The sequence below is a fragment of the Cucumis sativus genome, chromosome 6 (assembly GCF_000004075.3).
Source record: "Cucumis sativus cultivar 9930 chromosome 6, Cucumber_9930_V3, whole genome shotgun sequence".
Classification (NCBI taxonomy): domain Eukaryota; kingdom Viridiplantae; phylum Streptophyta; class Magnoliopsida; order Cucurbitales; family Cucurbitaceae; genus Cucumis; species Cucumis sativus.
Window position 1 is genome coordinate 4288395 of NC_026660.2, and position 24536 is coordinate 4312930.

At 33.7% G+C, this 24536-nt stretch overlaps 2 protein-coding genes across 4 annotated transcripts; one reads left to right on the forward strand and one right to left on the reverse strand.

Moving 5' to 3' along the window:
* Positions 1 to 790: 790 nt before the first annotated feature.
* LOC101222397 (histone-lysine N-methyltransferase ASHH1) lies at positions 791 to 8597 on the reverse strand. Of its 3 annotated transcripts, none has more exons than XM_031887668.1 (12): positions 8485 to 8597; positions 7953 to 8030; positions 7734 to 7790; positions 6929 to 6993; positions 5783 to 5939; positions 5117 to 5203; positions 4182 to 4266; positions 3996 to 4089; positions 3660 to 3858; positions 3447 to 3481; positions 1969 to 2461; positions 791 to 1367 (listed from the first exon to the last, which is right to left on the reverse strand). In XM_031887668.1, the coding sequence occupies exons 3-12, from the start codon at positions 7734 to 7736 to the stop codon at positions 1092 to 1094; spliced, it is 1494 nt and encodes a 497-aa protein (XP_031743528.1). In that variant the 5' UTR covers positions 7737 to 7790; positions 7953 to 8030; positions 8485 to 8597; the 3' UTR covers positions 791 to 1091. The 3 variants fall into 3 exon arrangements, with proteins under 3 accessions (XP_031743528.1, XP_031743529.1, XP_011656629.1); XM_031887669.1 differs by lacking the exon at positions 8485 to 8597 and adding an exon at positions 8238 to 8257; XM_011658327.2 differs by lacking the exon at positions 7953 to 8030 and having other exon boundaries at positions 8485 to 8582.
* Positions 8598 to 13317: 4720 nt separating this feature from the next.
* LOC101222635 (protein S-acyltransferase 8) lies at positions 13318 to 22957 on the forward strand. Its single transcript, XM_004140914.3, has 5 exons — positions 13318 to 13356; positions 16415 to 16600; positions 20117 to 20422; positions 20554 to 20787; positions 21852 to 22957. The coding sequence occupies exons 1-5, from the start codon at positions 13318 to 13320 to the stop codon at positions 22368 to 22370; spliced, it is 1284 nt and encodes a 427-aa protein (XP_004140962.1). The 3' UTR covers positions 22371 to 22957.
* Positions 22958 to 24536: the final 1579 nt, after the last annotated feature.

A 24536-nucleotide genomic window follows, 5' to 3' on the forward strand; every position in this document is an offset into this window, starting at 1 on the left:
CCCTTTTTTTTGAATTTTTGATTTTTTTTGCCAAAATCAAATCCGTGAATGAAGACAGAGAGAGAAACAAAAAAAGAGTCTTCCGTAAATTTGGTCAACAAAATCACACATACACTTCAATTCCACCGTGTACAACACATCAACTTCTTTTCACTTACTTCTTCCATACACAATTCCTCTTTTTATCCCTTTAATTTCTTTATATTGCATCTCAAAAATCACAACTTTTCCATTTATTATTTCATTCCAATATAGGGTTCACAGTCTAATTCAAACTCTTCAATTAAGAACCAAATTTAAAATATTAGCAACCAATATCTATATATATAAACTTTGTTATATTTACGATTTTTAAAATTGTAAATACAGTCATTAAATTTGTGAAAAACTTAAAAGGTATCTAACAGAAAACTCTTCCTTTCTTAGATGACATTATTCCTCTAAATTTTTGTCCATTTAGTACCTAGTATAATGGGTTGTAGGGTTATCTCATCTAGTTATAATGTTCTTCAAAGTAGTCATGACAATTGATTTTGTAAAACCTTTACAAAATCACTCCCAAATCTGTCTAGTCTAGTTTAATCTATATACTTTCAACAAATCTAAAATTGAGTCCTTAGTGCTTTCAATAAACCTTAAATTTAGTCCTCAAAATTACTTTTTATCAAAATCGGTTAAACAACAATGATAAAGGCAATGCTAATACTCTTTTTTTTTTCTCTCTTTTTAGGAGGGGGGGAATCAAGGATGACCTGATTTTATGACGAAAATTGGACATGCAAAACAAAGATAAATGGACAAAAATGGTATTTTGACCTTAAAATAGATCAGATTAAATGGTCATTTCAAACAAGGGCAGCACTAGGTAGCAAGCAGCAAACAAAAATCCTTAAGAATAGAATGAGAAATAAGCTCATAATTGAAGGCTTTGATTACCTCTAACCTGAAAACGCTTCAATAACAATTGCTCCGAAGACCTTGTAGGATGCCTCTTACAAGAACTCGTGTCCCTCAACCGATCAGCTAATATGTGACGGAAAATGGTTTACCAAAGTAACTAATTCAGTTTCATATTGTCAGAGATAAGCAGTCTAATTAGTTAACAATTTCAGGTCATTGTCGCCGTCTGCTTCGAGAGCTTGAGGTTCAGTAGAGACACCTGACCTTAAAGGAGTGCAAGCAACATTTCTTACTATAGAAGAATAAAGATCAAATTCTGCCTTCAGTTTCAAACAGCTTGCTTCTATCCACTTTTCCGCAACACTTGTAGCTACGCTGTCTTGGCTATCTCTTTCATATTCTTCAATGGCAGGTCGTATTTCATTGTACAACGAATCAAGTTCGGCACTCACTTTATTCTTTGTTTCCTGCATGACAAAACTTCGATGTATCAGTAAAGCAATGGTTTTAAAGCTTAGCGAATTGTTTTCTTTTTCTCCATGTGTCGAAGTGATTCTAAAATGATTAAAATCACTTCTTAATTTTCTTTTTAATTTTCAAAATCATTCATAACATACTTTTAGGACATGTTTGAGAATAAATCTGAAATAGTTAAAATCACATTATTCATTTTTAAAATTGCTATGAAACATGCCTTCAATTATTCAAAACCAATTTAGACAATGTGAAAATTTCATAAATTTAAATTAAAAATGAAAATAATTTGGAGTGATTAAATACATATTCCGTGGTAATTTCGAACCTGAAAAAAACGACTTTAATGTTTCAATATCATTCCCAAACATATACTAAATATTTCAAAATAAAATTTAATAATATGAAAAACGTTTAAAATTGTACAATTAAACATTGAATTGATTTTGAGTAATAGAATGTGTGTTTCAAACTAATTTTTACTTTAAACACGACAAATGAGATTTTAACCACTTTAAAATCACTCTTAAACATGCCCTAGGACATCAAAAGAAAAGATTGTGCCAACAAAAACTGGTAAAATGCATTTATTACCTCGTACTGTAAGACTTCATCCTGTGCTTCTTTCATCTCTAACAGTCGAGCAACATATTTAGCATCTACTTGCTTCAGAGAAATTTTTTTTGTCCTTCCATTAGATAAGTTTCTTGAACGTTTCTTGGCCACAGGTCTAGGTCCAATGCGATAGTTATGGCAAGCAGTATTACTTCGAATACGAGATATCATCGCATTTTGATCAGAAAATTTCTGCTGCGTATTTTGTGGATGATCTTCTGGCTCCTCTTTTGCATCATTTTTAATTTCTCCTACAACTATATCTTGCAATTGAACCGTATCCTTTGAGGTATCAATAAATGCAGTAGATCCCAGCTGCTGTTCAGCTCCCAAATCATCCATGATCATTGGGTCCTCATTTTTCAGGTAACCTTCAAACTCAGAATATGTGTTAGTCACTGCTGTGTGGAGCTTAACGTAAGGCTCATCATCCTCTGCGGAATCGTAAAGTGGAATTTTCTCAACAGAATACCTAAATCCGAGCAGGACGGTTAACGGCTGTTTCATGAGAACAGAAGCAAGAGGAGCATGTAACAACTAAAATAAATAAATGAATCCATGTAGATAACTGAAATAGTGTTGACTGATTGGGACTAAACAATATACATAGGTTGGCATAGAAATAAAATGCTTCTGAAATCTGGTCAGGAGTTCAAAGATCATTTCAGTCGTAACCCACCTACATGGCTTATTAAGTATTTAAGGTTTCCCAACTCTTAGTAATATGAGGTTAACATCCAAATTTCTATTCTATGTATACACAAAGACCAGAGAATTTTGGGGTATTGTCTCAAAAATCATAGTCGCTTTCCCAGACACCTTCTTAAGAAGGAGGAATACATATATGATACATAGATATGGCATGACACAGAGACAATGACACTATTTCATTGAAATCCAGGACATAGAGGAAACAACCAGGATACATTCGATAAAACATACATTTTTCTAAATTATCTATCATATGATATCTAATCAAGAAGAAAATTCAAAGTCAATGAGTTTGTACATGTGTATGCTTAAAAAATTAGTTTAATGTATTTTGCTCTTTTTTATTATTTTTGTCGTATATGTGCCTATTTTAGTATGTTAAACTAATGTCTAACATGTCTATTGCTCTAACGAGTGTTCAATACATGTCCAACAAGCATTGGAGTGCCCAAGTGAACGACATGTGTCTGGCACAGACATACTAGCCAAATTGAAGCATCTATGCTTTTTAGCATTTGACCATCCACACAATTAATCAATGGATATAATTGGGATCCCTTTCTTAATATTTTCCTTTGTACAACCCAACTGCAATCTGGCTATAGAATGTGAGGTTTTCTCACTTGGCCCACAGTCCAGTCCGTATCCAAACCTATTCTCTAACATTGACAATTTAGGAAAAAGCAAGCTTTAAAAACTGGTAGGGGTAGGTATGCTGAAGGTCAGAGGCATAGAAAAGGTTTTACCTATCATCGTCATCTTCCCACAAATAGGTATCCTCCTGACAAGGAAAACAGATTGATGTACTTTCAGCAAATACAAAACAAATAATAACAATAATAATAACTTGCACTTTCCAATTTGTGATGAATTTACCCCCTCACCAGGAACCCTGGTCATATATCATCTTGTTTTCCTTATTTTAAAAGTAAAACTACTTCATAAATAAAAAAAATTACCAGGAAGCCACGAGACTTGGCTCCGAGGAATCCTGAACAGCTGCTCGCACCACAGAGGCAGCGAACCTTGGCACCTCCATACCATTCGAAATTATAATCATATGCCAACTCAGTCCCAATGGAAATATCTTGCTTTGCAAATATTCCAACCCTTATTTCACCCAACACATTCCACTTCCTTGTTTCACAGTTTGGGAAGCTGCAAGCTTACAAAAAAATAATTGACAACAACAAAGAACAAATAAAAGGTAGGTATGTTTACTGGCAAACTTTCTTTCCCTTCCCCTGGTATACGTACCACATAAAATATGGCAATATTCAGCATAAACAACTCACCAAGAATGATTTATAAATCTAGCAAGACTTCCCTTTCTAGTGGCATCAATTGATTCAGAGGCATTGAGAGAGATGATGTAAGCATCTTTGAGCCCTATCATAAAGGTACAAAAAATAACGATCTAAATTTATTTATATTATATATAATGCATTACAGATGTAACTTTGATTAAATTGATACGTTACCCTGATTTTCGTAAGTGTGGGATCTCCGCTTCGCTTCCTTCCAAGAAATAACTTCCCCACAATATTCAATAATAAACTGTCCATTCTACATTGTTCCCAATAAACAAAAAGAAATGGAAAGCAATCTTTAGAGAAGAAGGTTCGATTTAGTTAGTCAAGTAAAGATACATTTACAATTGAAGGCCCCTCATTTAAGTCTCTTGTTGTCGGCACAAGAATACCTATGCAGAAGCAATCTTAATAAATTCGATGTTTGTTACAATGCTACATGAGAGTTAAGTAAGTAAATAGAAATAATAGGACTTAAAGACCCCATAGTATTGATACTAAAATCTAGTTGGTGCGAAAGCTGCATTTAAAGTTGGTTACTTTTTTTATTTTTAACAAGAAACAAAACTTTTTATTGAATAAATGAAAAGAGGATACTGCTCAAAGAATATAATGCCACAAGGGAGAGACAGTTACTATTTAAAAAATTTAAATCATCAACTGAATCCTGTTTCAGAACCAAATTAAATTTTCACTAGTATAAGAAAACTAGGAAAAAAAAAGTGAGTTGGATACCCAAGAACCAACAAAGCTACAACATCATCTTAAATAGTTTGGATGGTCGAGGACTTTAGGTTGCGATTAGCTTTGCTTCTCCCTTTCGTGTGCCCACCTGCGTTGTGCCAAGTGAGTATCTTCCTATTGTTTGGGGTATTTTGTTTGAGAGATGATATAATTTCTGGAGAAGTGGAAAGATCTAATGAGGATAGGCAAGGGGTTGGGTTTTATGCCTCTTTGTGGGCATCCTTAAATGCTCTTTCGTAATTATGTTTTTGGCATGATCTTTCAAGAACAGTAATGGTCTAATGCGACATATAAGAATACAACAATGTAAATGAGATATTTAAAAAATACATCTATCTACCTTGTCAAGTAAAATTAAATACCTTGATGTTCTCATCAGCTAAAAGGCCCCACCCACGGCCTTCTGTTTTGAACAACTTTGTTTTTGCGTACTCACATTTCTGAAATCTCTGTTACATATTGGTAAAGTAATTTAGTTTAGCTCAAGAAGTCAAGAATACAATTTATCGTTCTAATCCTCAATCCAAGCTCATAATAACAGATGTTTCCAATACAACCAATTGTAAAATTAGATTATATAACAGCATGCTTGGTTATTGAACTAAAAATTGAAATTGGGAAACAAAGAATTGGATGAAAATAGAGTTGTGTTTCCTATTTTCCATGTTTATGGATATGTGTTTGGTAGCATATTTAGAAACTAGATCCTAATTTAAATACGTTTCCAATGTATCAAATAATATATTTATAGACGGTAAAAATAGTTCTAGTTTACAACTAAATATTAGGTTGAATCTCGACCAATATTAGTTTACTTTATGTTATATATTTAACATTTTGTATAATCTACAGTATATTTTATTGTAAATATAATTTAACTAAAATGAAACAAGTTTATAATATGAAGTACTATATTTATCAAAATTTTATAGTTTTTATATATACATATATATAGAAAAGAAAGAAAGAAAAAAAGAAAGATTGTATAAGAAATATATATACATATAACCCGATAGCTTCATGGTTACCTGATTCCTGCAATGAACACCAGAGGGACAATGTCCAGGAGTACACTCAGTGCTAGTTAATACATTCAAGCACCCCTCCCCACAAGCACTATCGTTATCATTATCATCAAACTTGCATTCGCAAACTGCAATATCCTCCTCCTTCTGCTTCTTGTGTCTAAGTTAGAAGAAAAAAAGAATTAAAATTCATATACTTTTCAACCAAACCTTTATTTTAATTTCATTAAAATGACAAAATATCCAAAAAGGAGTGAGGCAAACCTCAAACCAAGGCAAGGGAGTACAAGTTTTTTCAAGATTTCCAATTAGCAAAAAGAAAAGGATAAACTACAAATATTAAAAGATTTGGGATAACTGTACTACCATTGGTTGGCCTGAATCTCAATAGAGCAAGCTAAGAAAGTAATGTGATTCTAAAATACGGGCACAAGTGGCATCGTGCCCGGCATTTCTTTTCTTTTTTTTTTTGACACTTGGTGCCTGTATAAACTTTAATTTCTTAACTACATGTTTATATGGTCAAACAAGTTCTCTAGAAATAAGATGAGATGCACATAAAAGGCCTTGGTGACCATCACAAAAATGCTCATAATATTCAGCCACAAGCTTCATGCTTTGAAGTTAAAAGATGACAAGGCTTTTGATGTTGCAAGATGAGGCAATCAACCAGCTAAAGGAACTTGATACAATATGCCAAAATTGAAAGGCCAATAGTCGATGAAGTGATCCTCTCCAGGTTTATAACTAGCCTTGCACATGCATTATAACAATTAGGCAGTTTATAGCTACTGGGTTTTTCTTTTTTTTTCTCTTTTTTTTTTAATTTTGTCAAAACAAGAGTTCAGAAATGCTCTTTGCATTCACATTTGGAGGAGATCCTTAATCTTTGTTTTATGCAAGCTGACATTCAGCCACAAACAAGAATAACTGAAAGAAAGTTGTTGAAGACTAAAGAAGTTCGTCGCTTGAGGTGCATGAGAAAAGAGTTGTCTCATTGTCAAATTAGATATGGTGGACGGCTATAGCTGCTTTGTCCCACTTAAGAAAAACCATGTTTATTAATTACAATAAAACTCATGAAAAATTCATTGAATTATACAAAATATTGAAAAGAGGGAGATGGTGAAAATGGTTAAAATATCTTACTTCCGATAACAAAATTCATTTTGTTTGATATCTTTGTAATCTGGCAGTCCTTCAATATTTTGATCCTTCAAACACGATAAAGCTTTTATTAACTTTCTTGTAAAGATCCACACCGAAAGATAAATCCATATATAAATGAATGCCTCGTTTCCATGAAATATTAACAGGAAAAGATAACAAAGAAACATCAATGAAAAGCTCATCATGAAAGCATGTTTTACTGAGATCTAGGAGAGTATGGTATATATACATTCCAGAGTATCTAACAGCAATCCATCTTCCAGTGGTTTACATCTTTATAAACAAGAAAATATATAAACTACAGTACAGACTGTTGATGACACTACAAATTTATTTCCAAAGCCACTGCACTTGAATTACAGTAAAACATACAAGATGTGTGTTGAAAAGGCCTAACCAATTGAATCAGGACTAGCATGAACATTTTGGAATAAGATGAGTTCTTACATCATGCCAATATCCCCAAAGGAAAAAAATCATCTCTTAAACTGATTTCATTAATTCCTCCCTCATAAGATTATTGCCAAAAGGCATTTCAAAACTACTTCATGGGCTATTCACTCCCCATGCAACCTACCAAAATTGACACATAATTTACCATTCCATCAATATTTTGCCTAAATTTAGCCCGCTTTCACAAAAAAAAAAAAAAAAAAAAAAAAAAGTATCATCAGTCGATATTAGACAAAATTTATGGCCGATGGTCCAGGATACAACACGAGAGATAAATAGAAGATCTTAAAGAATTAGAAAATGTTTATTCAGAAACAGGACTCAAACTAACCATGGAGGTATCTTGAATCTGGAGTCATCTAGGTTCTGCCAAGACCACGTTCTTCATCTGCCACATTAAAAACATGCATAAGGCATTGAGGTAACCATGTACCGCAATCTAAATAAAAAAACAGAACAATATGTTGACTGGAGACGAATTCCCTTTCAACATATTAACTCAAATTTTAGCTTTGGAATAGAAAAATACGACTAAAGTTAATGTAGTTACAATTCCAGATTCCTTGAGATTTCAACTAAGTAATCCTTCATTATCCATACGTAGGCAGGTTTCACATTTTCCCGAATCCTGATAAATATGAAATTCTACAACACATCAGAAAGATGCAAAACCTATCCATATCGATAAACACTAAGCTTAATGTAGGAAACAAAAACAAAAACCGTGAAATGAGGGGGAAATAACAAGTAAAAGTGCTTAAACTTGCAAGTTTCTCATGCAGCAGCCTAAAGTTTCAGAATCATTGTGAAATGAGGGAGGAAATAAGAAAATCACGTTGAAGAAATTTATGACTGATTAAATAGTCTAGACGCAGTCGATGTGAAGTGCAGAGAACGCAACGATAATAAATAAGAATGCTGAAGAAGGACATGGGGAATCGAATCTCCAACAGGTGAATGATCAAGTTGTAAACAAGATTTGATCAATACAGAGAACACAAAATCCCTAAATTGCTAATTGTAAGAACGGAAAGAACTGAGATTTCAATAACATTCAAATAAAACAGAAGCAGAGAGAAAACCTTGCGGATTCGACGCGATAGGGCTTCGTGCACGCGCGTAGATGAACTAGACGATATAAGTTCTTTTATAGTTTCTAACAAAGTTGGTTCGCGTGTAACAAAAGACGCTAAATTACAAAATGCTGCTGAATTTTTTAGTTTGAGGATAAAATATTCCTTAATTTTCAATAGCTTTAAAAATATATATTCTTAAACTTTAGAAATTGTTTAAAAATACCCATGTTTCGTAAATATCATTAAGTTTAATCAAAGTTAAATAAACAATTTCATTGATCTAAATTTTAAATCAATTTTCTCACCTACTAATTAGAATGATAATGATAGTTTTAATTTTGTTTAATTATTAACAACAATAATAATAATAATGAACCCAACCATTCTCAATGCTTATTATTGTAGTTAGCATACACTTAATTGTCAAATAAAAAAAGTATTTTAGCCTTAATAGACAATATTACTCATTGATATATTGGTGTGAGATTTTTTCTTAAACTTGGTAAAATTTTGTGAAATTTTATGTTTTACCCCAAATTTAAAATGTTGACGTTGATAGATATATTGAAGTGTTAGTTTTACTAAATTTTGATTTTGAGACATATTTCTAAAAAGAGTTCAGAAAATAAATTTAAATTAATAAATAAATATTATATTATTTTTAGATAAGTAAGTATGTGTATTATTTATATTAGTGTCGCCTTAAAAAATATATATATTTTGTGATTTGTAGATATTTCTACAATGTAATGAATCAATTCAAGTTTTCTATAGATATTGACCCATCTGAAAATATCAATAGAAGTGTATGAAAATTTAAACCTATGATTTTAATTTTTTTATTTTTGTGCTAATAAATTCGGTATAAATATTGGATTAGTGAGACTATTTTTAAATTTTTCTAAGTTTAAGAGTATTTATGAAACTTTTCAGTAGTTACTTTTAAACAAAATTTTAACGGTTTTCATTTAAAAAAATTGTATTTTTGAATAATTTTTTAAAGTTTAAGGGTATTTTTAAAGTGTCAAAATGATTTCTTTTTTCGATTGTAACAATTACAATAATGGTGCAATTGAATTGGACACATCTAATTTGTCAATTAGTATGTGTTAGTTGATTACAAATTTAGAAGTGGGTTATAAAGATGAGTACAAACAATAACACCAAACATAACAAAACCATCAATCTATTTTATTAAAGGACAACTTAATCTTGCTAACAGTGTACCAGCCAACATAGTCATGGTCATTGAAGTTATTTTGTCAGAGCATAGCTCAACTCGCAACATCAAATATATATGCTTTAGGGAGAAAGATGAAAAGCAAAGTGTTGATAAGTAAAGCCTCAAACACAGAAAAGTTCCACATCATGAAAAAAGATAAGATCCACAAGGCCTCATTACTATGTAATTAGGATCCATATCATAACAAAGCCAAGACGGAGAAAAATCACTCCAACACTAAATCTTCCCGTTTGATTAGACCCATTTTGCTAAGGAGTAAGCAACAGCATTACAGGATCAGGGAACAAACTCAACGAATCAAAGATTCATCTGCATCAACACATCTCCAATTTAAACTAAAATAACCCCAATAACAGAATTAAGCAAGAGATTGTGGTTAATGGCTTTAACTAAGGTTAAGAAATCAGATTCAACCTTAACCTTAAAGATGAGTCAATTTGAAAGGTCACCTGAAGCCAAATCTTGAACTTCAACAACTGCAATTGACATCTCCCAACAACACGCAACCAACCTTCAAAAACTTTCCCAAACCTCTCTGATGAGTGAATAGATGCATCCACGTTGAGCTTAATCTCACCGGTAGCAGGAGGCAGCCATCTGATCTTCATTCTCTACTTCGATTTAAATTCCCCAATATAATCCAACACGCTAACAACATTCTGTTCCGGATCCCACGCCGGAAACCCCTGATTAAGAGAGTTTTAGTCTCTCCAAATGCTCCAACAACACACTCAAAAAACCTCCACATCCCACATCCATCGTCCTAGACACGTCTCGGCAATGGTATAGTAAAATACTTGGAATGATATATTTGTTTGCAATACGGAATGGCTCAGCGTTCGCCCCATCTTCAGAAGGTACGCTAACGAGTTTCTTCTTTTTTACCACAACACACACCAACAATTCTTTGGCTCATATAGGATGGTATGGCAAGAACGGTGAATAATTCTTTTACACATTAACCAAGACTTTACCAAGCAGGCCAATTAAGCAAATCAACAAATTAAGAATTGCATTCACATTTGACTTGAAAGAGTGAATTCAAGGCAACCAATTATATCAACAAATTAATTGCAAAACTAAATAAGAGATGGAGAGATAATTTGACACATATAACTTTACTGTAGTTTTGCACAACTGGCTTGCATCCATTAATAAAACAATAGCTACACCTCTCTTTTTACGAGTTCAAGAGCAAACTCAATCGTTTCTACGAATCACAATCAAATCGTAAAAGACCTTTTTTAGGGATTAAGAAATACCACTAAATATTTGAAATGAGGAACATGGTGAAAAAAAATCTCACAAATAATAGATTTACATATTAAAGCACTCAACAAATCAATCCTCACTATATAAAATTTATGTTTCGAGAAGAAAATTAAAAAAACAAAAATTGAGATTATTGAGAGAATAAGACTAAAGCTTTTTAAGTTATGGAGCATTGGAATCCAATAGTGGTGATTTAAACTAAAATAGCATTTCGACAAACAAAGGTAATGTAATAATATCTATCTTTTGAAGCAACAAAAAGCAAGAGCTAACCAATGTCAAAAACTAGCGGTTGGACCTGAGCAAAGATCTAGAAAACTCTATTGAAGTAAAACTAATCATGAGAAGAGTAAAACTAACTGGAGTAGACCTAAGCATAGTAACTTTGGCGGCACTTCAACTCTTAAGTTTTTCTCTTGAATTGACCGGAGTAATGATAATTAATAGGTTGGCCTTAACCTCTAATTATACTATTCCTTAACAAGCTTAGTTATTTCCAAACTCTTGTCCATTTGCCAGCTCCGGCTTTTAGTGGTGCTCATGTAAACTTAAGATTTAACTTAATCATGCTTAACTTGGTCTCTACAAGTGGCCCGTTAGAACACTTACGAAATTTATGAAATTTTCGTGCTTCTTTTCGCCAAATCTTTCTACTCGTAACACCTTAATCACATAGTAACACATCTTACAAAAAGTCTTGCAGCTTAATATTTTATCGCAGACTAACTAAGATACAAAGCTCTTATTGTTTAGAGTACTCCAAGCATCTGTTTCAAGATACTTAGTCAAAAATTTACTTCTTATTTCTTAGTTTAGGTGTGAGTCTTACAAGGTATGTTTCGAAGAATCGGGTTTGTGCTATGAGGTGCACTAATCGGGCTGAATGGGAACTTGCGGGCCCGACATGTTACTAATTCCCAAAAAACTGATCATGTGACGTAAGCATAAGGTTACACACATGTTTTTGCGATTTTGGGGTCATGAAACTGAAGTGGCATTAAGGACAGGTCATCCGTACAAAAACCTCCAACTATCACTTATAAATACACCCTTACTTGAAAAATAAAAATTACCTAAACACGTGTTATCATAACCCAACATTTTTCATAACTCAAGGATTATCATAATCCTCCCCCAATAACCTTCTTCTTCCTCCAAATGACCCCTTAATTATTACTTCTAAAAGTGCTATCCAATGCAATTATCTTAAAATGTGATGATTTATGGTAATACAGGATCAAAATTGGGAAAGCTACCCCTTTCTTGGAACAAATTGGTGAAGGGAGGTGACAAACTTAGACTACCTTACATTTGAAGTATGAGGATTCGAACTAGAACCTTATAATTACTAATCTATTTGATTGTCAGTTGAGCTACGCTCTTGTTTACACAAACTCTTTTAAGTTTGTATAATGGTTTTTGAACATCCAATGTAAACTCAAGGTAATTAACACGATTCTTTCACTTTAGAGGTAAATATTTAATCTTCTAAAAGAAATAGCTTTAAACACATGCAAGAAAGAAAAGAAAAGGTTAAATCATATAAAATTTTTGAACGAGTATGAACCAGTTTTGCCTCGTATACCATAAATCATTATTTTCAATTTAAACAATAAGAAAGTATGTACGTGTGTAGTTGAATCTATTAGAACATATGTATCCAACTAAAAAGTTGGAGATTTAAATTCTTAGTATCAAATCTAGTTGAAGTCAAAAAAAAGAAAAAAAAAGAAAAGAGAGAAGCCATTTGAAATGCCAACTCCATCCTTATTGTTTATCAAAAGAAAAAAAGAAAGCATAGAAATGAATTAATATTGGAAAATAAATTAAGATTCAAATACTAAATGACCATAAAATCCAAGTCAAAGGGGAAGGTTAAATATGTAATTTCGGTAAAGAAAAGATAAAAAAAAGAGCACGAAAATAGAAGTGCATTAGTAAACGAGCAGCGTGAAGGATGAGTTTTTTTTCCCTTTTCTCGAAGGCTTTTTAATTCAGTTTGTTATTTCGTTCGCAAGGAGATTTTCCTCACAAGTTGGGGGGGAGAAAGAAAGAAAGAGGGCGACCACTGTAAAATCTTCAATTCCTCATTTCTCTTTCCAAAATCTCTTCACAATTGGAATCAACAATCGCCATTACCCGCAAAAACCCAAATCAAAGCTTAAGTTTGCTCCATAAATCGCCGTCGACTGATCGGGGTGAATCGTCCCCTGTGACTTTTTTACCTCGGTCGGTCTGAATGCCGACGAAATGACCATCCATAAGTTCCAAATATTTGACTCTCTTCCTGCTTAGTTTCGACGGGGAACTCCGTGCCTGCCATCATGGCCAAGCGCGTTTATCAAGTTTGGAAAGGGAGTAATGTGAGTTTCTTATAAACTCTGCCTTTTTTTTTTTCCGATTTGATTGCGTTTTTCTTCATCTGGGTACTCTCTGATTTTTCATATTTCGACGGAATTTAGGTGGGTTATGTTTGGATTTTGTATTGGTTTTCATTTTCATTTGATGGAGTTTGGATTTTTGGTCCAATTAGGTTTCATTGGGTTTTGTAGCTCATTGTTTTGATGGGGTTTGATTAGTAAGTGGAAGCAACGAGGATAAATTCCAAACTTCCTTTCCTGTTTTTGTTTTGTGTATTACTTTTCTTGGCCTAGAAATTGTCGAGCTCAATGGCTTAGTTGACTAGAGAGCTTGCTTTCCGTTCTTGGAAGCAAATGGAGTTCTTTAGATCATAAGTACTCGCTCCCTCAGTTCCTTACACCCCTTTCAAATTTTTGCTACGACGAAAGAGCAATTTATTGCATAGGAATAGGCTTTAGGGAGATTGGACAGGCCAAGTATGGTGTAGTCGTTTATGTGAGTAACGTGGGGCCTCAAGACATTTTAGGTGACGTGGCATGCCTTTGTTATCTAAAATTGTTGGTTTAGAGTTTAGTACAAAGGTGGAGTTTTCTGAGGCCAGGTTCCGGTTTGTACCTTTTAGCTTGGACGTGTGTGTAGACTTTTGTCTACGTTATGAATAATTGTGAGTCTCTTGGAAGGATCCATTTTGACGGTGTTTTATTTATAGACAAGAGTTGGAATGGATTGATTGTGAATAGAACTGGGATTTTTTTAATAACAGGTGTCTTTGACTAATTCTGGGTGAAATTAACAAGATCATGGGAGGCCTTTTGGAAGATTTTCAAACTATGAGTAAAAAGTTGTGAACGCATATTTCAAGTACCATTTAAATTTTAATGGATTTGGTTTTGTTTGTTCCTCATATTTAAGCTATTAAATAACTATATGTCATCAATTGTCATTTACAAAGAAACCAGACCCATAAACCTAGGGATAAGCATCTCCGTCACGGATGTTAACATGGGAAGACTGTTAGATCCACCATAATAAGAATGGAAATAAGTTGAACTCTGTTTAGTTTAGTGGTTTGGAGAGCATACCTATAGTTGTGCCCACAGTCAACCACAGTTTGATTACTCCAATGATGGAAATAAGATTAGCTTCTTGGTTAAAGTATCAGAATGGTTGAATGGAGCACAAAACTTGACATGGGGTTGAACCGTTGAGGTCAGATAACATATCAAAGATGTTGGCAAGAATTAGTTTACACTCTTGCTGTCACATTCAAGGTAGACATGTTTTTGTATGTATGTCCTTTTCTTTTTTCTATTCTATGTCGTTCTATCTTGGGCTTCAAACAAAGTCTATAATTTTGCTGACCGGAAGTCATAATATATTTATATTGATGTTTAGGATGGTACACCACAATTTCACCTTTAGAGAGGGGGGTTCTCTCCTGATTGGCTACACCAATATTACATCAAAAGCATAACCCCAAAACAGCAACTTAAAATACTTTTATAGTGACCCCTCCTAACGTATGTGTGTCTCAACAAAATCAATAATAGGAGAATTTCCCTTACTACTCCTCCCAACGTATGTGTGTATCACTGGAGGTCTAACACATGCCTTGGAGAAGCCCTAGATTGCATAGTGTGTTGCTGTTAGGATACTGCCTACCAAAAATACTCAGGGACACTAAAAACAACAAAGAACACTAAATATAGAAATATATATTTCAATATCAATGAAGAAACTACAATATACCTCGATACATTTTAGAGGGCTGATAATACTCTCCCAAATTTTCCAAAGGAAATCCCACAACATTCTTCACAACTCTAACCATACTCTCTCATACTACTTATTACCAAAAAACCTAACAAACTTGATGTCTAATTAATAGAATGTCCCTTTCTACTAATCATACTAATTATCCCAATATATTCCTAACTAGGAGCCTTACAGTTGCTTTGCTCTTGCGGATTCTTTTAGCTTCTTGGATTCATCTAAGTCTTCAGTGCTGTGGTAAAACTACTTCAAGACTTGAAGCTTTTGAGGCTATTCAAATTAGTTAACGTTTTCAGGATTATAATTTTGGCCTCCTTATTTTAAATGAAAATCATTTTCAGTAGTTATGGAAATTTTCATTAGTAAAACCCCTCGGACACCCCAGCATTCAATGTATCTGATATTGACAATATTGCTTGAATGACATGTAAAAATGTTGTTTATATCTATCTTACATCATGTTTCAGTTTTCTAAATCTCATCCTGATTCCTGAAATGGAAGGAATCATATAGAAAAGTTGGAATCTGAACGAAGATATTGACAGATTTACACTTTTACGTATGGTAGTTGCTTAGACTTCAAACTCATCCTTCTTTTCCTCCATATCCGAAAATCATCCACGCATTTGTTAGGCACCAATTGTATATCAAAATTGGAGAAAGGGTAAGTTGGTAGATGCAGGGAGACAAGATCGTTCCATGAAGGGAAGGGCTTTGAGCGATTTCTTATTATGGGGACCATCAGGTTGTTAACTATGATGGACTGGAGAGACAGGAGAGAGAGAGAGAGAGAGTTTAAAAGTAGATGTTGTTATATTTCCTTTTTCATGTTGTCAGTTTTAAGGTATTTCTCATAGAGAGAAGGGAGAGGCCTCAGCCTTCTCAACAGGGTGGTAGTATTGTAACGCCTTTGGGCTATTCTCACTTCTGATATATTCAGATGCCTTACCTTGTCCTCATGGTTTAATATGGAATTGAATTTTTTGTTCAGTTGACTGATCTCTTGTGACTCTTCTCCACTTTTGCGACTGTGGCATCTCTAACGTTGAATTGGATTTTTTTTGTAACCTTTTCTCATAAATTGAAATACTCATTCAGTTGCTTTATTATTGGTTTCCAAGTAAAACCATGTTTGATTTCATTCTATCCGATGAGAGAGATTCTTGTTTTATTTGGATTAAGAATAACTGTGGAAAGTTTCTGCTTATACAATTGTATTTTCCTTTGTCTAAACATATGTTTTATTCTATACATTTTCTGAAAACTTGTTTGACACCTCTCTTGCAGAAGTTTATCCTTGGAGGAAGGCTAATATTTGGGCCTGATGCAAGGTCACTCATTGTGACTATTTCATTGATCACTGTTCCCGTTATAATATTTTGTGCATTCGTTGCAAGGAATCTTGTGCATGAATTTAAACCATATAATGCTGGATATGCAGTACTGGTAGTAGCTATTGTGTTTACCATCCACGTAAGTAGTATTCTCTGACTTTTCCTCTGGTCGAGCTAGTGTTTTGACATTTATTTGAAGTCAAGACTGTTTTTCATGTTTATGTTATGGATTTATATGCTTAGATGGTGAATTATGGATTTATATGCTTTCTTCCTTCAAGTTTGTAATATTTGATCATTTGGACGGCCACATTTTTTTTGGGGGTAGAATCTAACAACTTTCATTGAGAAAAATAAAAGAGTACAAGGGTATAAAAAAGCCCACAACTACACCCCTCTAAAGAAGGGATTTCCATCTAAGTAGGATGTCAGAAAATATTTACAAAAAAGCTTCGGTATCAAAGTCTAAAGTGAAACATGAAACATCACTGAGGACCAAACCTCATTAAAGTCCCTATCCTATCCGTATCCATATTCCTGAACTTTCTATTGTTCCTCTCTCCCCAAATATACCAGCAAACCACAGAGGAAGAACTCCTCGATCATCACACGAATATTCCTCTGGCCAACTATCTGAACATCAAACTCCTATACTAAACAATTCCACAAAATTGACACTCCCAGAAAATTGATGCAGGTATTTCTCTACCTTCCAATAAAAAATATTGTAGAAAGGACCAATTAATGAGAATGTCTTTCTGACAAGCCTATCCAGAGTGTTCACTTGACCTAGCAAAACTTGCCAAGTAAAGAACTTGATTTTCTTTGGTATCCTCCAAACCACATCGAAGACCGGTTCACTAACATGAGATGGATCTGGCAATAACCTATTACAACAAAACCATTCAATAGGGTTAGGACTCCAAACATGAATGTTCCTTCTCCTAGCCCTAGAATTGCATTCATCCAACAAAGATAGAAAAGAGGCAACCTCTGTTGTTTCTCTATTGGATAAATGACGACGGAACAAAAAAAAAAGGACATAAAGCTCCCCAACCAAACCAAGAAAACCAGAGACCAGACAATTTTTAAATAAAGACAAATGATATAGATGAGGAAACGCTGAGCAGAGGAGACTATTCTCCACCCACTAATCTTTTCAAACATACATATCCTTACCATCCCCCATAATGCAACTGACTAAATGGGAAAAAGTGGGAAGCTTAAAATACCTTTCCATGAGTTTCAGGGTGTGTGTGCCTTTAACCCCTTTAGCCACCCAATGATAAGGATTGGCGTCATGTTGACTCACAATAATCCTATCACACAAGGATTTGGGCTCAACGCTCATGGCAAAACACGAAAGCCATTTAGTCAACAGAGTTTTGTTGCGAAGCCTTTAATTTTCAATCTCCAAGTCCAACCCTCCCTGATTCACAGGTGCCTTACAACCTCACACCTAACCAAGATCTATCTAATCAGAGTAAGTTTACCACCTTTAGAGAAAACAGCTTCCTTCCACGAGGCAAGGCTAATCTCGTACGAATCTTCTCGATAATGGGGTTCCAAAAAGACCCCCAAAATAAAAACCAACTCTTGGGCATATTTTTTTCAGCCTTTATGGGCAAAAAACTTTAATATCACTCAAAATGAGGCCACCCAGTAGTTAGATGTGAAATTTTGAGACCTTTGGCATCGTTCAAAATTGGGTCCTCTCTTCGTAGGCTATAGCATTGGCCCTTTTTTCAACGTTTTGGGTGGCGTTTGGGATTCCATCCCAGAGAAGGCAAGGTAGGAGGAAAGAAAGGAGCCAACCCTGCAACCAATCACATCTGCCCACCTTTTAAGCTTTCCTTGATCTCAATTAGTGCTCAAAATTTAACAGTTGCTCCTATTAATTTTAAGCCCAAACATGGCCTTAAAATACCCCACCATATGATTAAATCAAGAAGCAATTCTCATTTGGACTTTAAAAATGGTCACTACTCAAGATTATCAGTATTATATAGCTTCTATGGGCACTTGAGATGTTGGAATTTTTTTCTTTTTGATAAGATACAATGTCATTGATTGAATGAAAAATCCAAAGATATCAAAGGCACAAAAGGTCCATTTCATAGGGTATACAAAAATGTGTCCAGTTTGCAATAAGGAAAAGAGGAAAAGCTATGGCTATTAACAACTAGTATCTTTCCGCAAAAAGGAAAAAAAAAAGCAGTGTGAACGTGTTAGACCTCCTATTATCCATACCTACAGACGCAGGGGTAAAAAGGAGAATAATCAAGATGACAGCATGGCCATTTCATAGGGTATACAAAAGATGTGTCTAGTTTGCAATAAGAAAGGAAAAGCTATGACTATTAACAACTTGTATCTTTCCACAAAAAGAGAAAAAAAAGCAGTGTGAACGTGTTAGATCTCCTACTATCCATACCTACAGACGCAGAGGTAAAAGGGGAATAGTCAAGATGACAGCATGGCCAATGATGACAAATGCGGGCAATATCCTTTGAGGGACCCACCAGGGGAATTGGGGTACTCAAGGAATGTTTTTGGGGATTGCTGAGGCTAGGCTATATTTTGGGAAAAAAGCTGCTGAGAGCTTTTGGAGAAGAACCATCCTTCTCGAAATTGCTGGGAAAGTCTTTTATTAGTTTTCCTTGATAATACCTTGCTGTTCTTATTTTCTTTTGTTCTGGAGTTGCATTGTGAACATTATCTTGTTTTGATTGCAATATATATATCCACAGAGTACTGTCTCTGTTTCTCTAGATTTGTTCGGGATTTTCTGAGTGCAGGAGGAAGAGTCCTAGCAGAACGATAGAATCAAATAATGTCCTTTGTCAGTCTGAATTTTTCCTAGAAGATTCTAGCATTTCTCTCATCCCAATACCAATCCAATCACCCTTTGTATCTTAATACCAATTGGAAATATTTTATTCAGTTTCCAATTTGGATTGGTATTAAATGCATTGCCCAATAAAATATAGATATATAGTTTATCTTATTCAGTTTCCAATTGAAAATATTTGCTGTAGTCATCTTTCGGATTTGGAGTTTTCCCTTATTTCATTCATTAATGACATATTTCTTATCCAAAGGAAAAAGGGAAAGGTAGTAAGGAAATAGAGGAGGTGACAGATCAGAGTAAAACTGAGAGATTATATAGGTTTTCATTCTGCATATTAGTCTCTAGAGCCATCTTATTAAAATAAAAATAAAGCCTAAGAGGGCAGAAATAAATTCTGGGTCGACTGTTTCATAGTCTTGTGACGAAGAACCCGATGGCTAGAAATAATTTTTTCCTTATTTTATCACAAACATCACATGGCTTCTACACATCTTGGCACAGCAGAATATACAAAAACGTCTTGCCTCCAAGTCCTTCCCCTGGAGTTGTGGCACCACGGATAATTATAATTTTCAATGAGCTAATTCTCTGGTGCCAAATAGTTAAACAATATGCTACTATGGATATTTACTGTGTGACTGCATATGACATTGTTTCTAGGCCAGGATTATAAGTATCAGCTTTAATTTTGATGCCTAGTACTCTTTTTAATTAAATTACAAAGTTCCAGTACACTTTTCTTTTAGAAGAAAACAAAAAGTGTACAAGATTTGATATAAAGTGGTCACTTGGTTGTTCTCATAGGTATTGGTGCTGCTTTTCCTTACGTCCTCCCGGGACCCAGGTATAATTCCACGGAATCCACATCCCCCAGAAGATGAAATTCGTTATGAGTCTTCTATGCCAAATGAGCATGGGGGAAGACAAACACCAAGCCTTCAGTTTCCTCGAACCAAAGAAGTTATAGTCAACGGTGTTGCTGTGAGGGTGAAATACTGTGACACATGTATGCTCTACCGTCCTCCTCGTTGCTCCCATTGCTCTATTTGCAACAATTGCGTTCAAAAATTTGATCACCATTGCCCGTGGGTTGGTCAATGCATTGGTCTTGTATGTTCTTAGACTTCCTCTCAATTTCATTATTAACCTTTAAGTTCTATACTGTCCTAGCTAAATTATTCTCAATTTCTATTTTCTTTTGCATCTTAATACCAATCCAATCACCCTTTGTATTTGTGCAGCGTAATTATCGCTACTTCTTTATGTTTGTGTCATCTTCAACCCTTCTTTGCATCTACGTATTTGCAATGTCAGCCTTTTACATTAAAGTTCTGATGGAGGAAAATAAAGGCACAGTTTGGAAGGCGATGAAGGAGTCCCCTGCCTCAGTGATTCTAATGGCTTATTGTTTCATCTCTCTGTGGTTTGTTGGTGGACTCACAGGCTTCCATCTGTACCTTATAGGCACGAACCAGGTTGGTTAAGTTCTGCCTTTGTCTATAAATCCAGTTTTTGCATCCACTGGTGTTATAACTCAATAGTCTAATTAGTGGGTAAAATTCATCTTTATATACTATCCTCTCTTTCCCTATGTGGGAAAAATTGGGGATTTGGTCAGGATTCTACTGTGTGTTTTTACCCAATTATAAATAGATTTGCAAGCTTACTTATTGAATAACACCGGGAGAACTTATTAAGTTCTAGTGAGGCTGAATTTTCGATTTTAAAATTTTGCTTTATATTTAATGATAACCAAAATCTGCCTCACGGCTTTGAAGTTTTCTTCTGAAAAGGTAGGAATGCTAGGTCGCTGAATTGTTAAGGCTCCATTTGTACCAACGCTGTTTTTAGTTCTGTTTTTTAGATTTATGATCGTTTTCTCCCAAATTTCATATTTTAGTCTTTTGCAATTCTTGAAGAAACGCTTGTAATTTTAGTCAAATTAAAAATAATAATAATAACAAAATTTGAAAAAATGGAAACTTTTTCTTTTAGGCCCTTTAGTAACCATTTGATTTTTTTGTCCAGAGTTTTTGAAAATTAAGCTTATAAGGCTCCCATTTCTCCTCTAATTTTATTTCCTTGCTTATCTATTTTCTACCAAAATTTGAAAAAACCGAACTAAAGTTTTGAAGTGTTTTTTTTGTTTTTGTTTTTGGAATTTGTTTGACTAAGAATTCAACTATTTTACTTAAAAAATATGAGAACTATCGTAAGAAATTGAGAGAAAATAGACTTAATTTTCAAAAACCAAATAGTTATCTAACGGAGTCTTAGTTTTTAAATTTGACTTGGGTTTTGAAATTAAGACAACCAAACAAAAGAAACTTTCTTTAAGGTAGAAGTATTGTTTATAAGCTTAATTTTCTATAGTCAAAAGTAAAATAACAAATAGATTATCGAACTAATCAGATTCTCATTTTGAAGTTGTGAAAGTTGTGGCTGTAATTTGCAGTACACTGGGTGCCTAGCATTGTATTTTGTGTATGCGTGCATGTTTAATTTGTATTAACCAGCTTAAATCACTCTATTTTTCCAGACCACCTATGAAAATTTCCGGTACCGAGCTGACAGCAGGTTGAATGTCTACAATCGAGGTTGTCTGAATAATTTTCTGGAAGTATTTTGCTCAAAAGTGAAGCCCTCAATGAACAACTTTCGGGCCTTTGTACAAGAGGAGGTACCGCCCCCTCCAGCCCCTCCTCCTTTGCGTGAGATGGGTGCAGCTGAACAAGATGATTTGGGTGGGGATCCACGTTCAAAGGTTGAAGATGATCTGGATATTGGTGAGGACCTACTGAAGATTTCCCAGCGACGTAACATCGAAGACATTAACGAGGATATACGCAGTAGAGGGAGCACTGGTCCTCAGCTTAATGTCTCAGAGGTAGACTCTAGTTTGGGCTCCGATCATCGAGCCCCCACCATTCGATCAGATGCTCGACACTCAAGTTGGGGTCGCAGAAGTGGAAGCTGGGACATCGCATCGGACGTTCTTGCCAATGCCAATGTTACCGAAAGCAGAGGCTATGCCCCTTCGAAAGAAACTCGTCAGTGACAAAGTCTATCATATCCTATAAGCATTCCCAATACAAATTATGATTCTAACAATCAAGTCGAAATCGTCAAGAAGCAGAAGAAGAAACAGAACTTCACACCGGGTATGAATTATACTCTTATATTTTGTGGTGATGCTGGTTATTCTATTTTGCAAAGTATAGGGCATGCTATGCAGCTGCTTATTAATTGTTGTCGGAGGAAGGTGAAAGAGTGTTTTCTCTGCCCAAGTCATTTCTACTTCTCATTCTCCTCTTTGATGTTGATAATTTGTGTAACATTCTCTATGAACTGAATTATTTTCCTGTGTGGTTTATTCTTTGTGTAATTAATCACTACATGAAGCTGGGACTTCAAAAAAAAGAAAAAAAAAAAAGAAAAAAAGAAAAAAAAAAGATCTAATTGTTAATGCTCCCCTTTGAAGTTTGAACTCTGATGTATCAGTTGATGAATTGGATGGGCCAGAATTGAGACAGAACCATCTTCATAAATCTAGATGGCCTTTGAATTATTGACAACTAGAAATATCCATATAACTGTAGATCTTTGCATACACTAAATATGGATTTTTGAACTATTTAAGGTCCATTTAACTGTTTAATATTTACTCAAGTTTTCATACTGTTGTAATTTATAATGGGTTAAATTATTATGTTTTGTGACATTCTATTTCAGTCTTGTATCTTTGAATATTCAAATTTAGGCTTATATACTTTGAATGAAGTATTCAAATTATAGAGTTTTTCATGTATGATCCTCATGATTTTTTAGTTTTTGCACTTTCTATTTACTTGGATCTAACATTTTTTTCTCCTCACGAAATTAACCTCTACTCAAAATCATCTTGTAGTTTGCTTGAAGGCGTAACAATTAGAACTTAAGCTTTGGTGAACTAGAGAATATGTTATCCATTCAATTACACATAAGTTGTTCGTTCAAATAAATAAGTCATGTAAATCACTCTAAAAGAACAAAGGTAAATATAATGAAGGACTTAAAATAAAATGTTAAAAAGTTTATGGGCTAGAAGAAATAAAAGAGAAAGAAGAATGAAGAATGAAGTAAGACGTAAATATGATAAGAAGAGTAGTAGGGTAGATGGTTTGGAAAGGGTCATAGCAATGATGGTTTGCCTCAATAAGAGGCACAATTTTGGTGGTCATTTTAAAATAAAAGTAGAAACTATTATCCCAATTTAGACCATCCATTTTTAAAAGATAATTAGGTTTAGAAACCCAACAATTTTATTTTTGCACATTTTAACTTCTACATTATTTGTTCCAAGTTTGGTTTGGGTCACTTCTCAATTTCAAACAACATTTCTTTTTGCTTTTCTTTTTTTCTTTACTCAATCTTTTGATTTTTATTGATCTATCCTTCTATTAATTAAAAACACAAACAAAAAAAACAAAAAAAAAGAAGAAAAACAAGAAGAAATTGTTAGGTATTATTAGGTTCCACTTTAGGTGTTAGTGTAGACGTTTCATAACTATTTTTAAAAAAAAAAATTCACCAATGTTTTCAAAAATCGGAACAGATTTTGAAAACTAAAAAAAAACATTTTAAAAAATTTGTTTTTATTTTTAAATTTTGACTAAAAAATTAATTGTTTTACTCAAGAAAGTTGTATTATATTATAAGAAATTAGAAGGATGGAGACTCTATTTTCAAATACAAAAAATCAATTGATTACCAAATAAGGTTTTAAATTTTATTTTATAATTGAATTATAAACCCTACTTCTATTTATTTATTTCTTTGTTTTCTCATCCACTTCTTCAAATTGTTTTTTAAAAGAAAACATTGAAAACTTTCTATTAAGAAAAAAAGATTGTTGAAAACTTGTGTTTACGTAATTAGCCAAAAAATTGATGAAGAAGTTTACAGAAAACAAACACAATTCTAAAAACAAAAGGTTGACTAAATGAAAACTAATAAATTAGTTTTCAATTTCTTTTTGAAAAAACGATTAAGACCCGTTTGATGACTACTTTGTTGTTTGATTTTTTATTTTTGAAAGTCATCCTTTTCTTCTAAAAATTAGGTATGTCTCTCACTCTTTTGATATTAGACTAAAAGTTAAAAAATATAAATAATTTTTTAAAATCTTAAATCCTCTTTGGCAATTATTTAATTTGCAAATCATTTATTTTTTAAATTAAGTTTA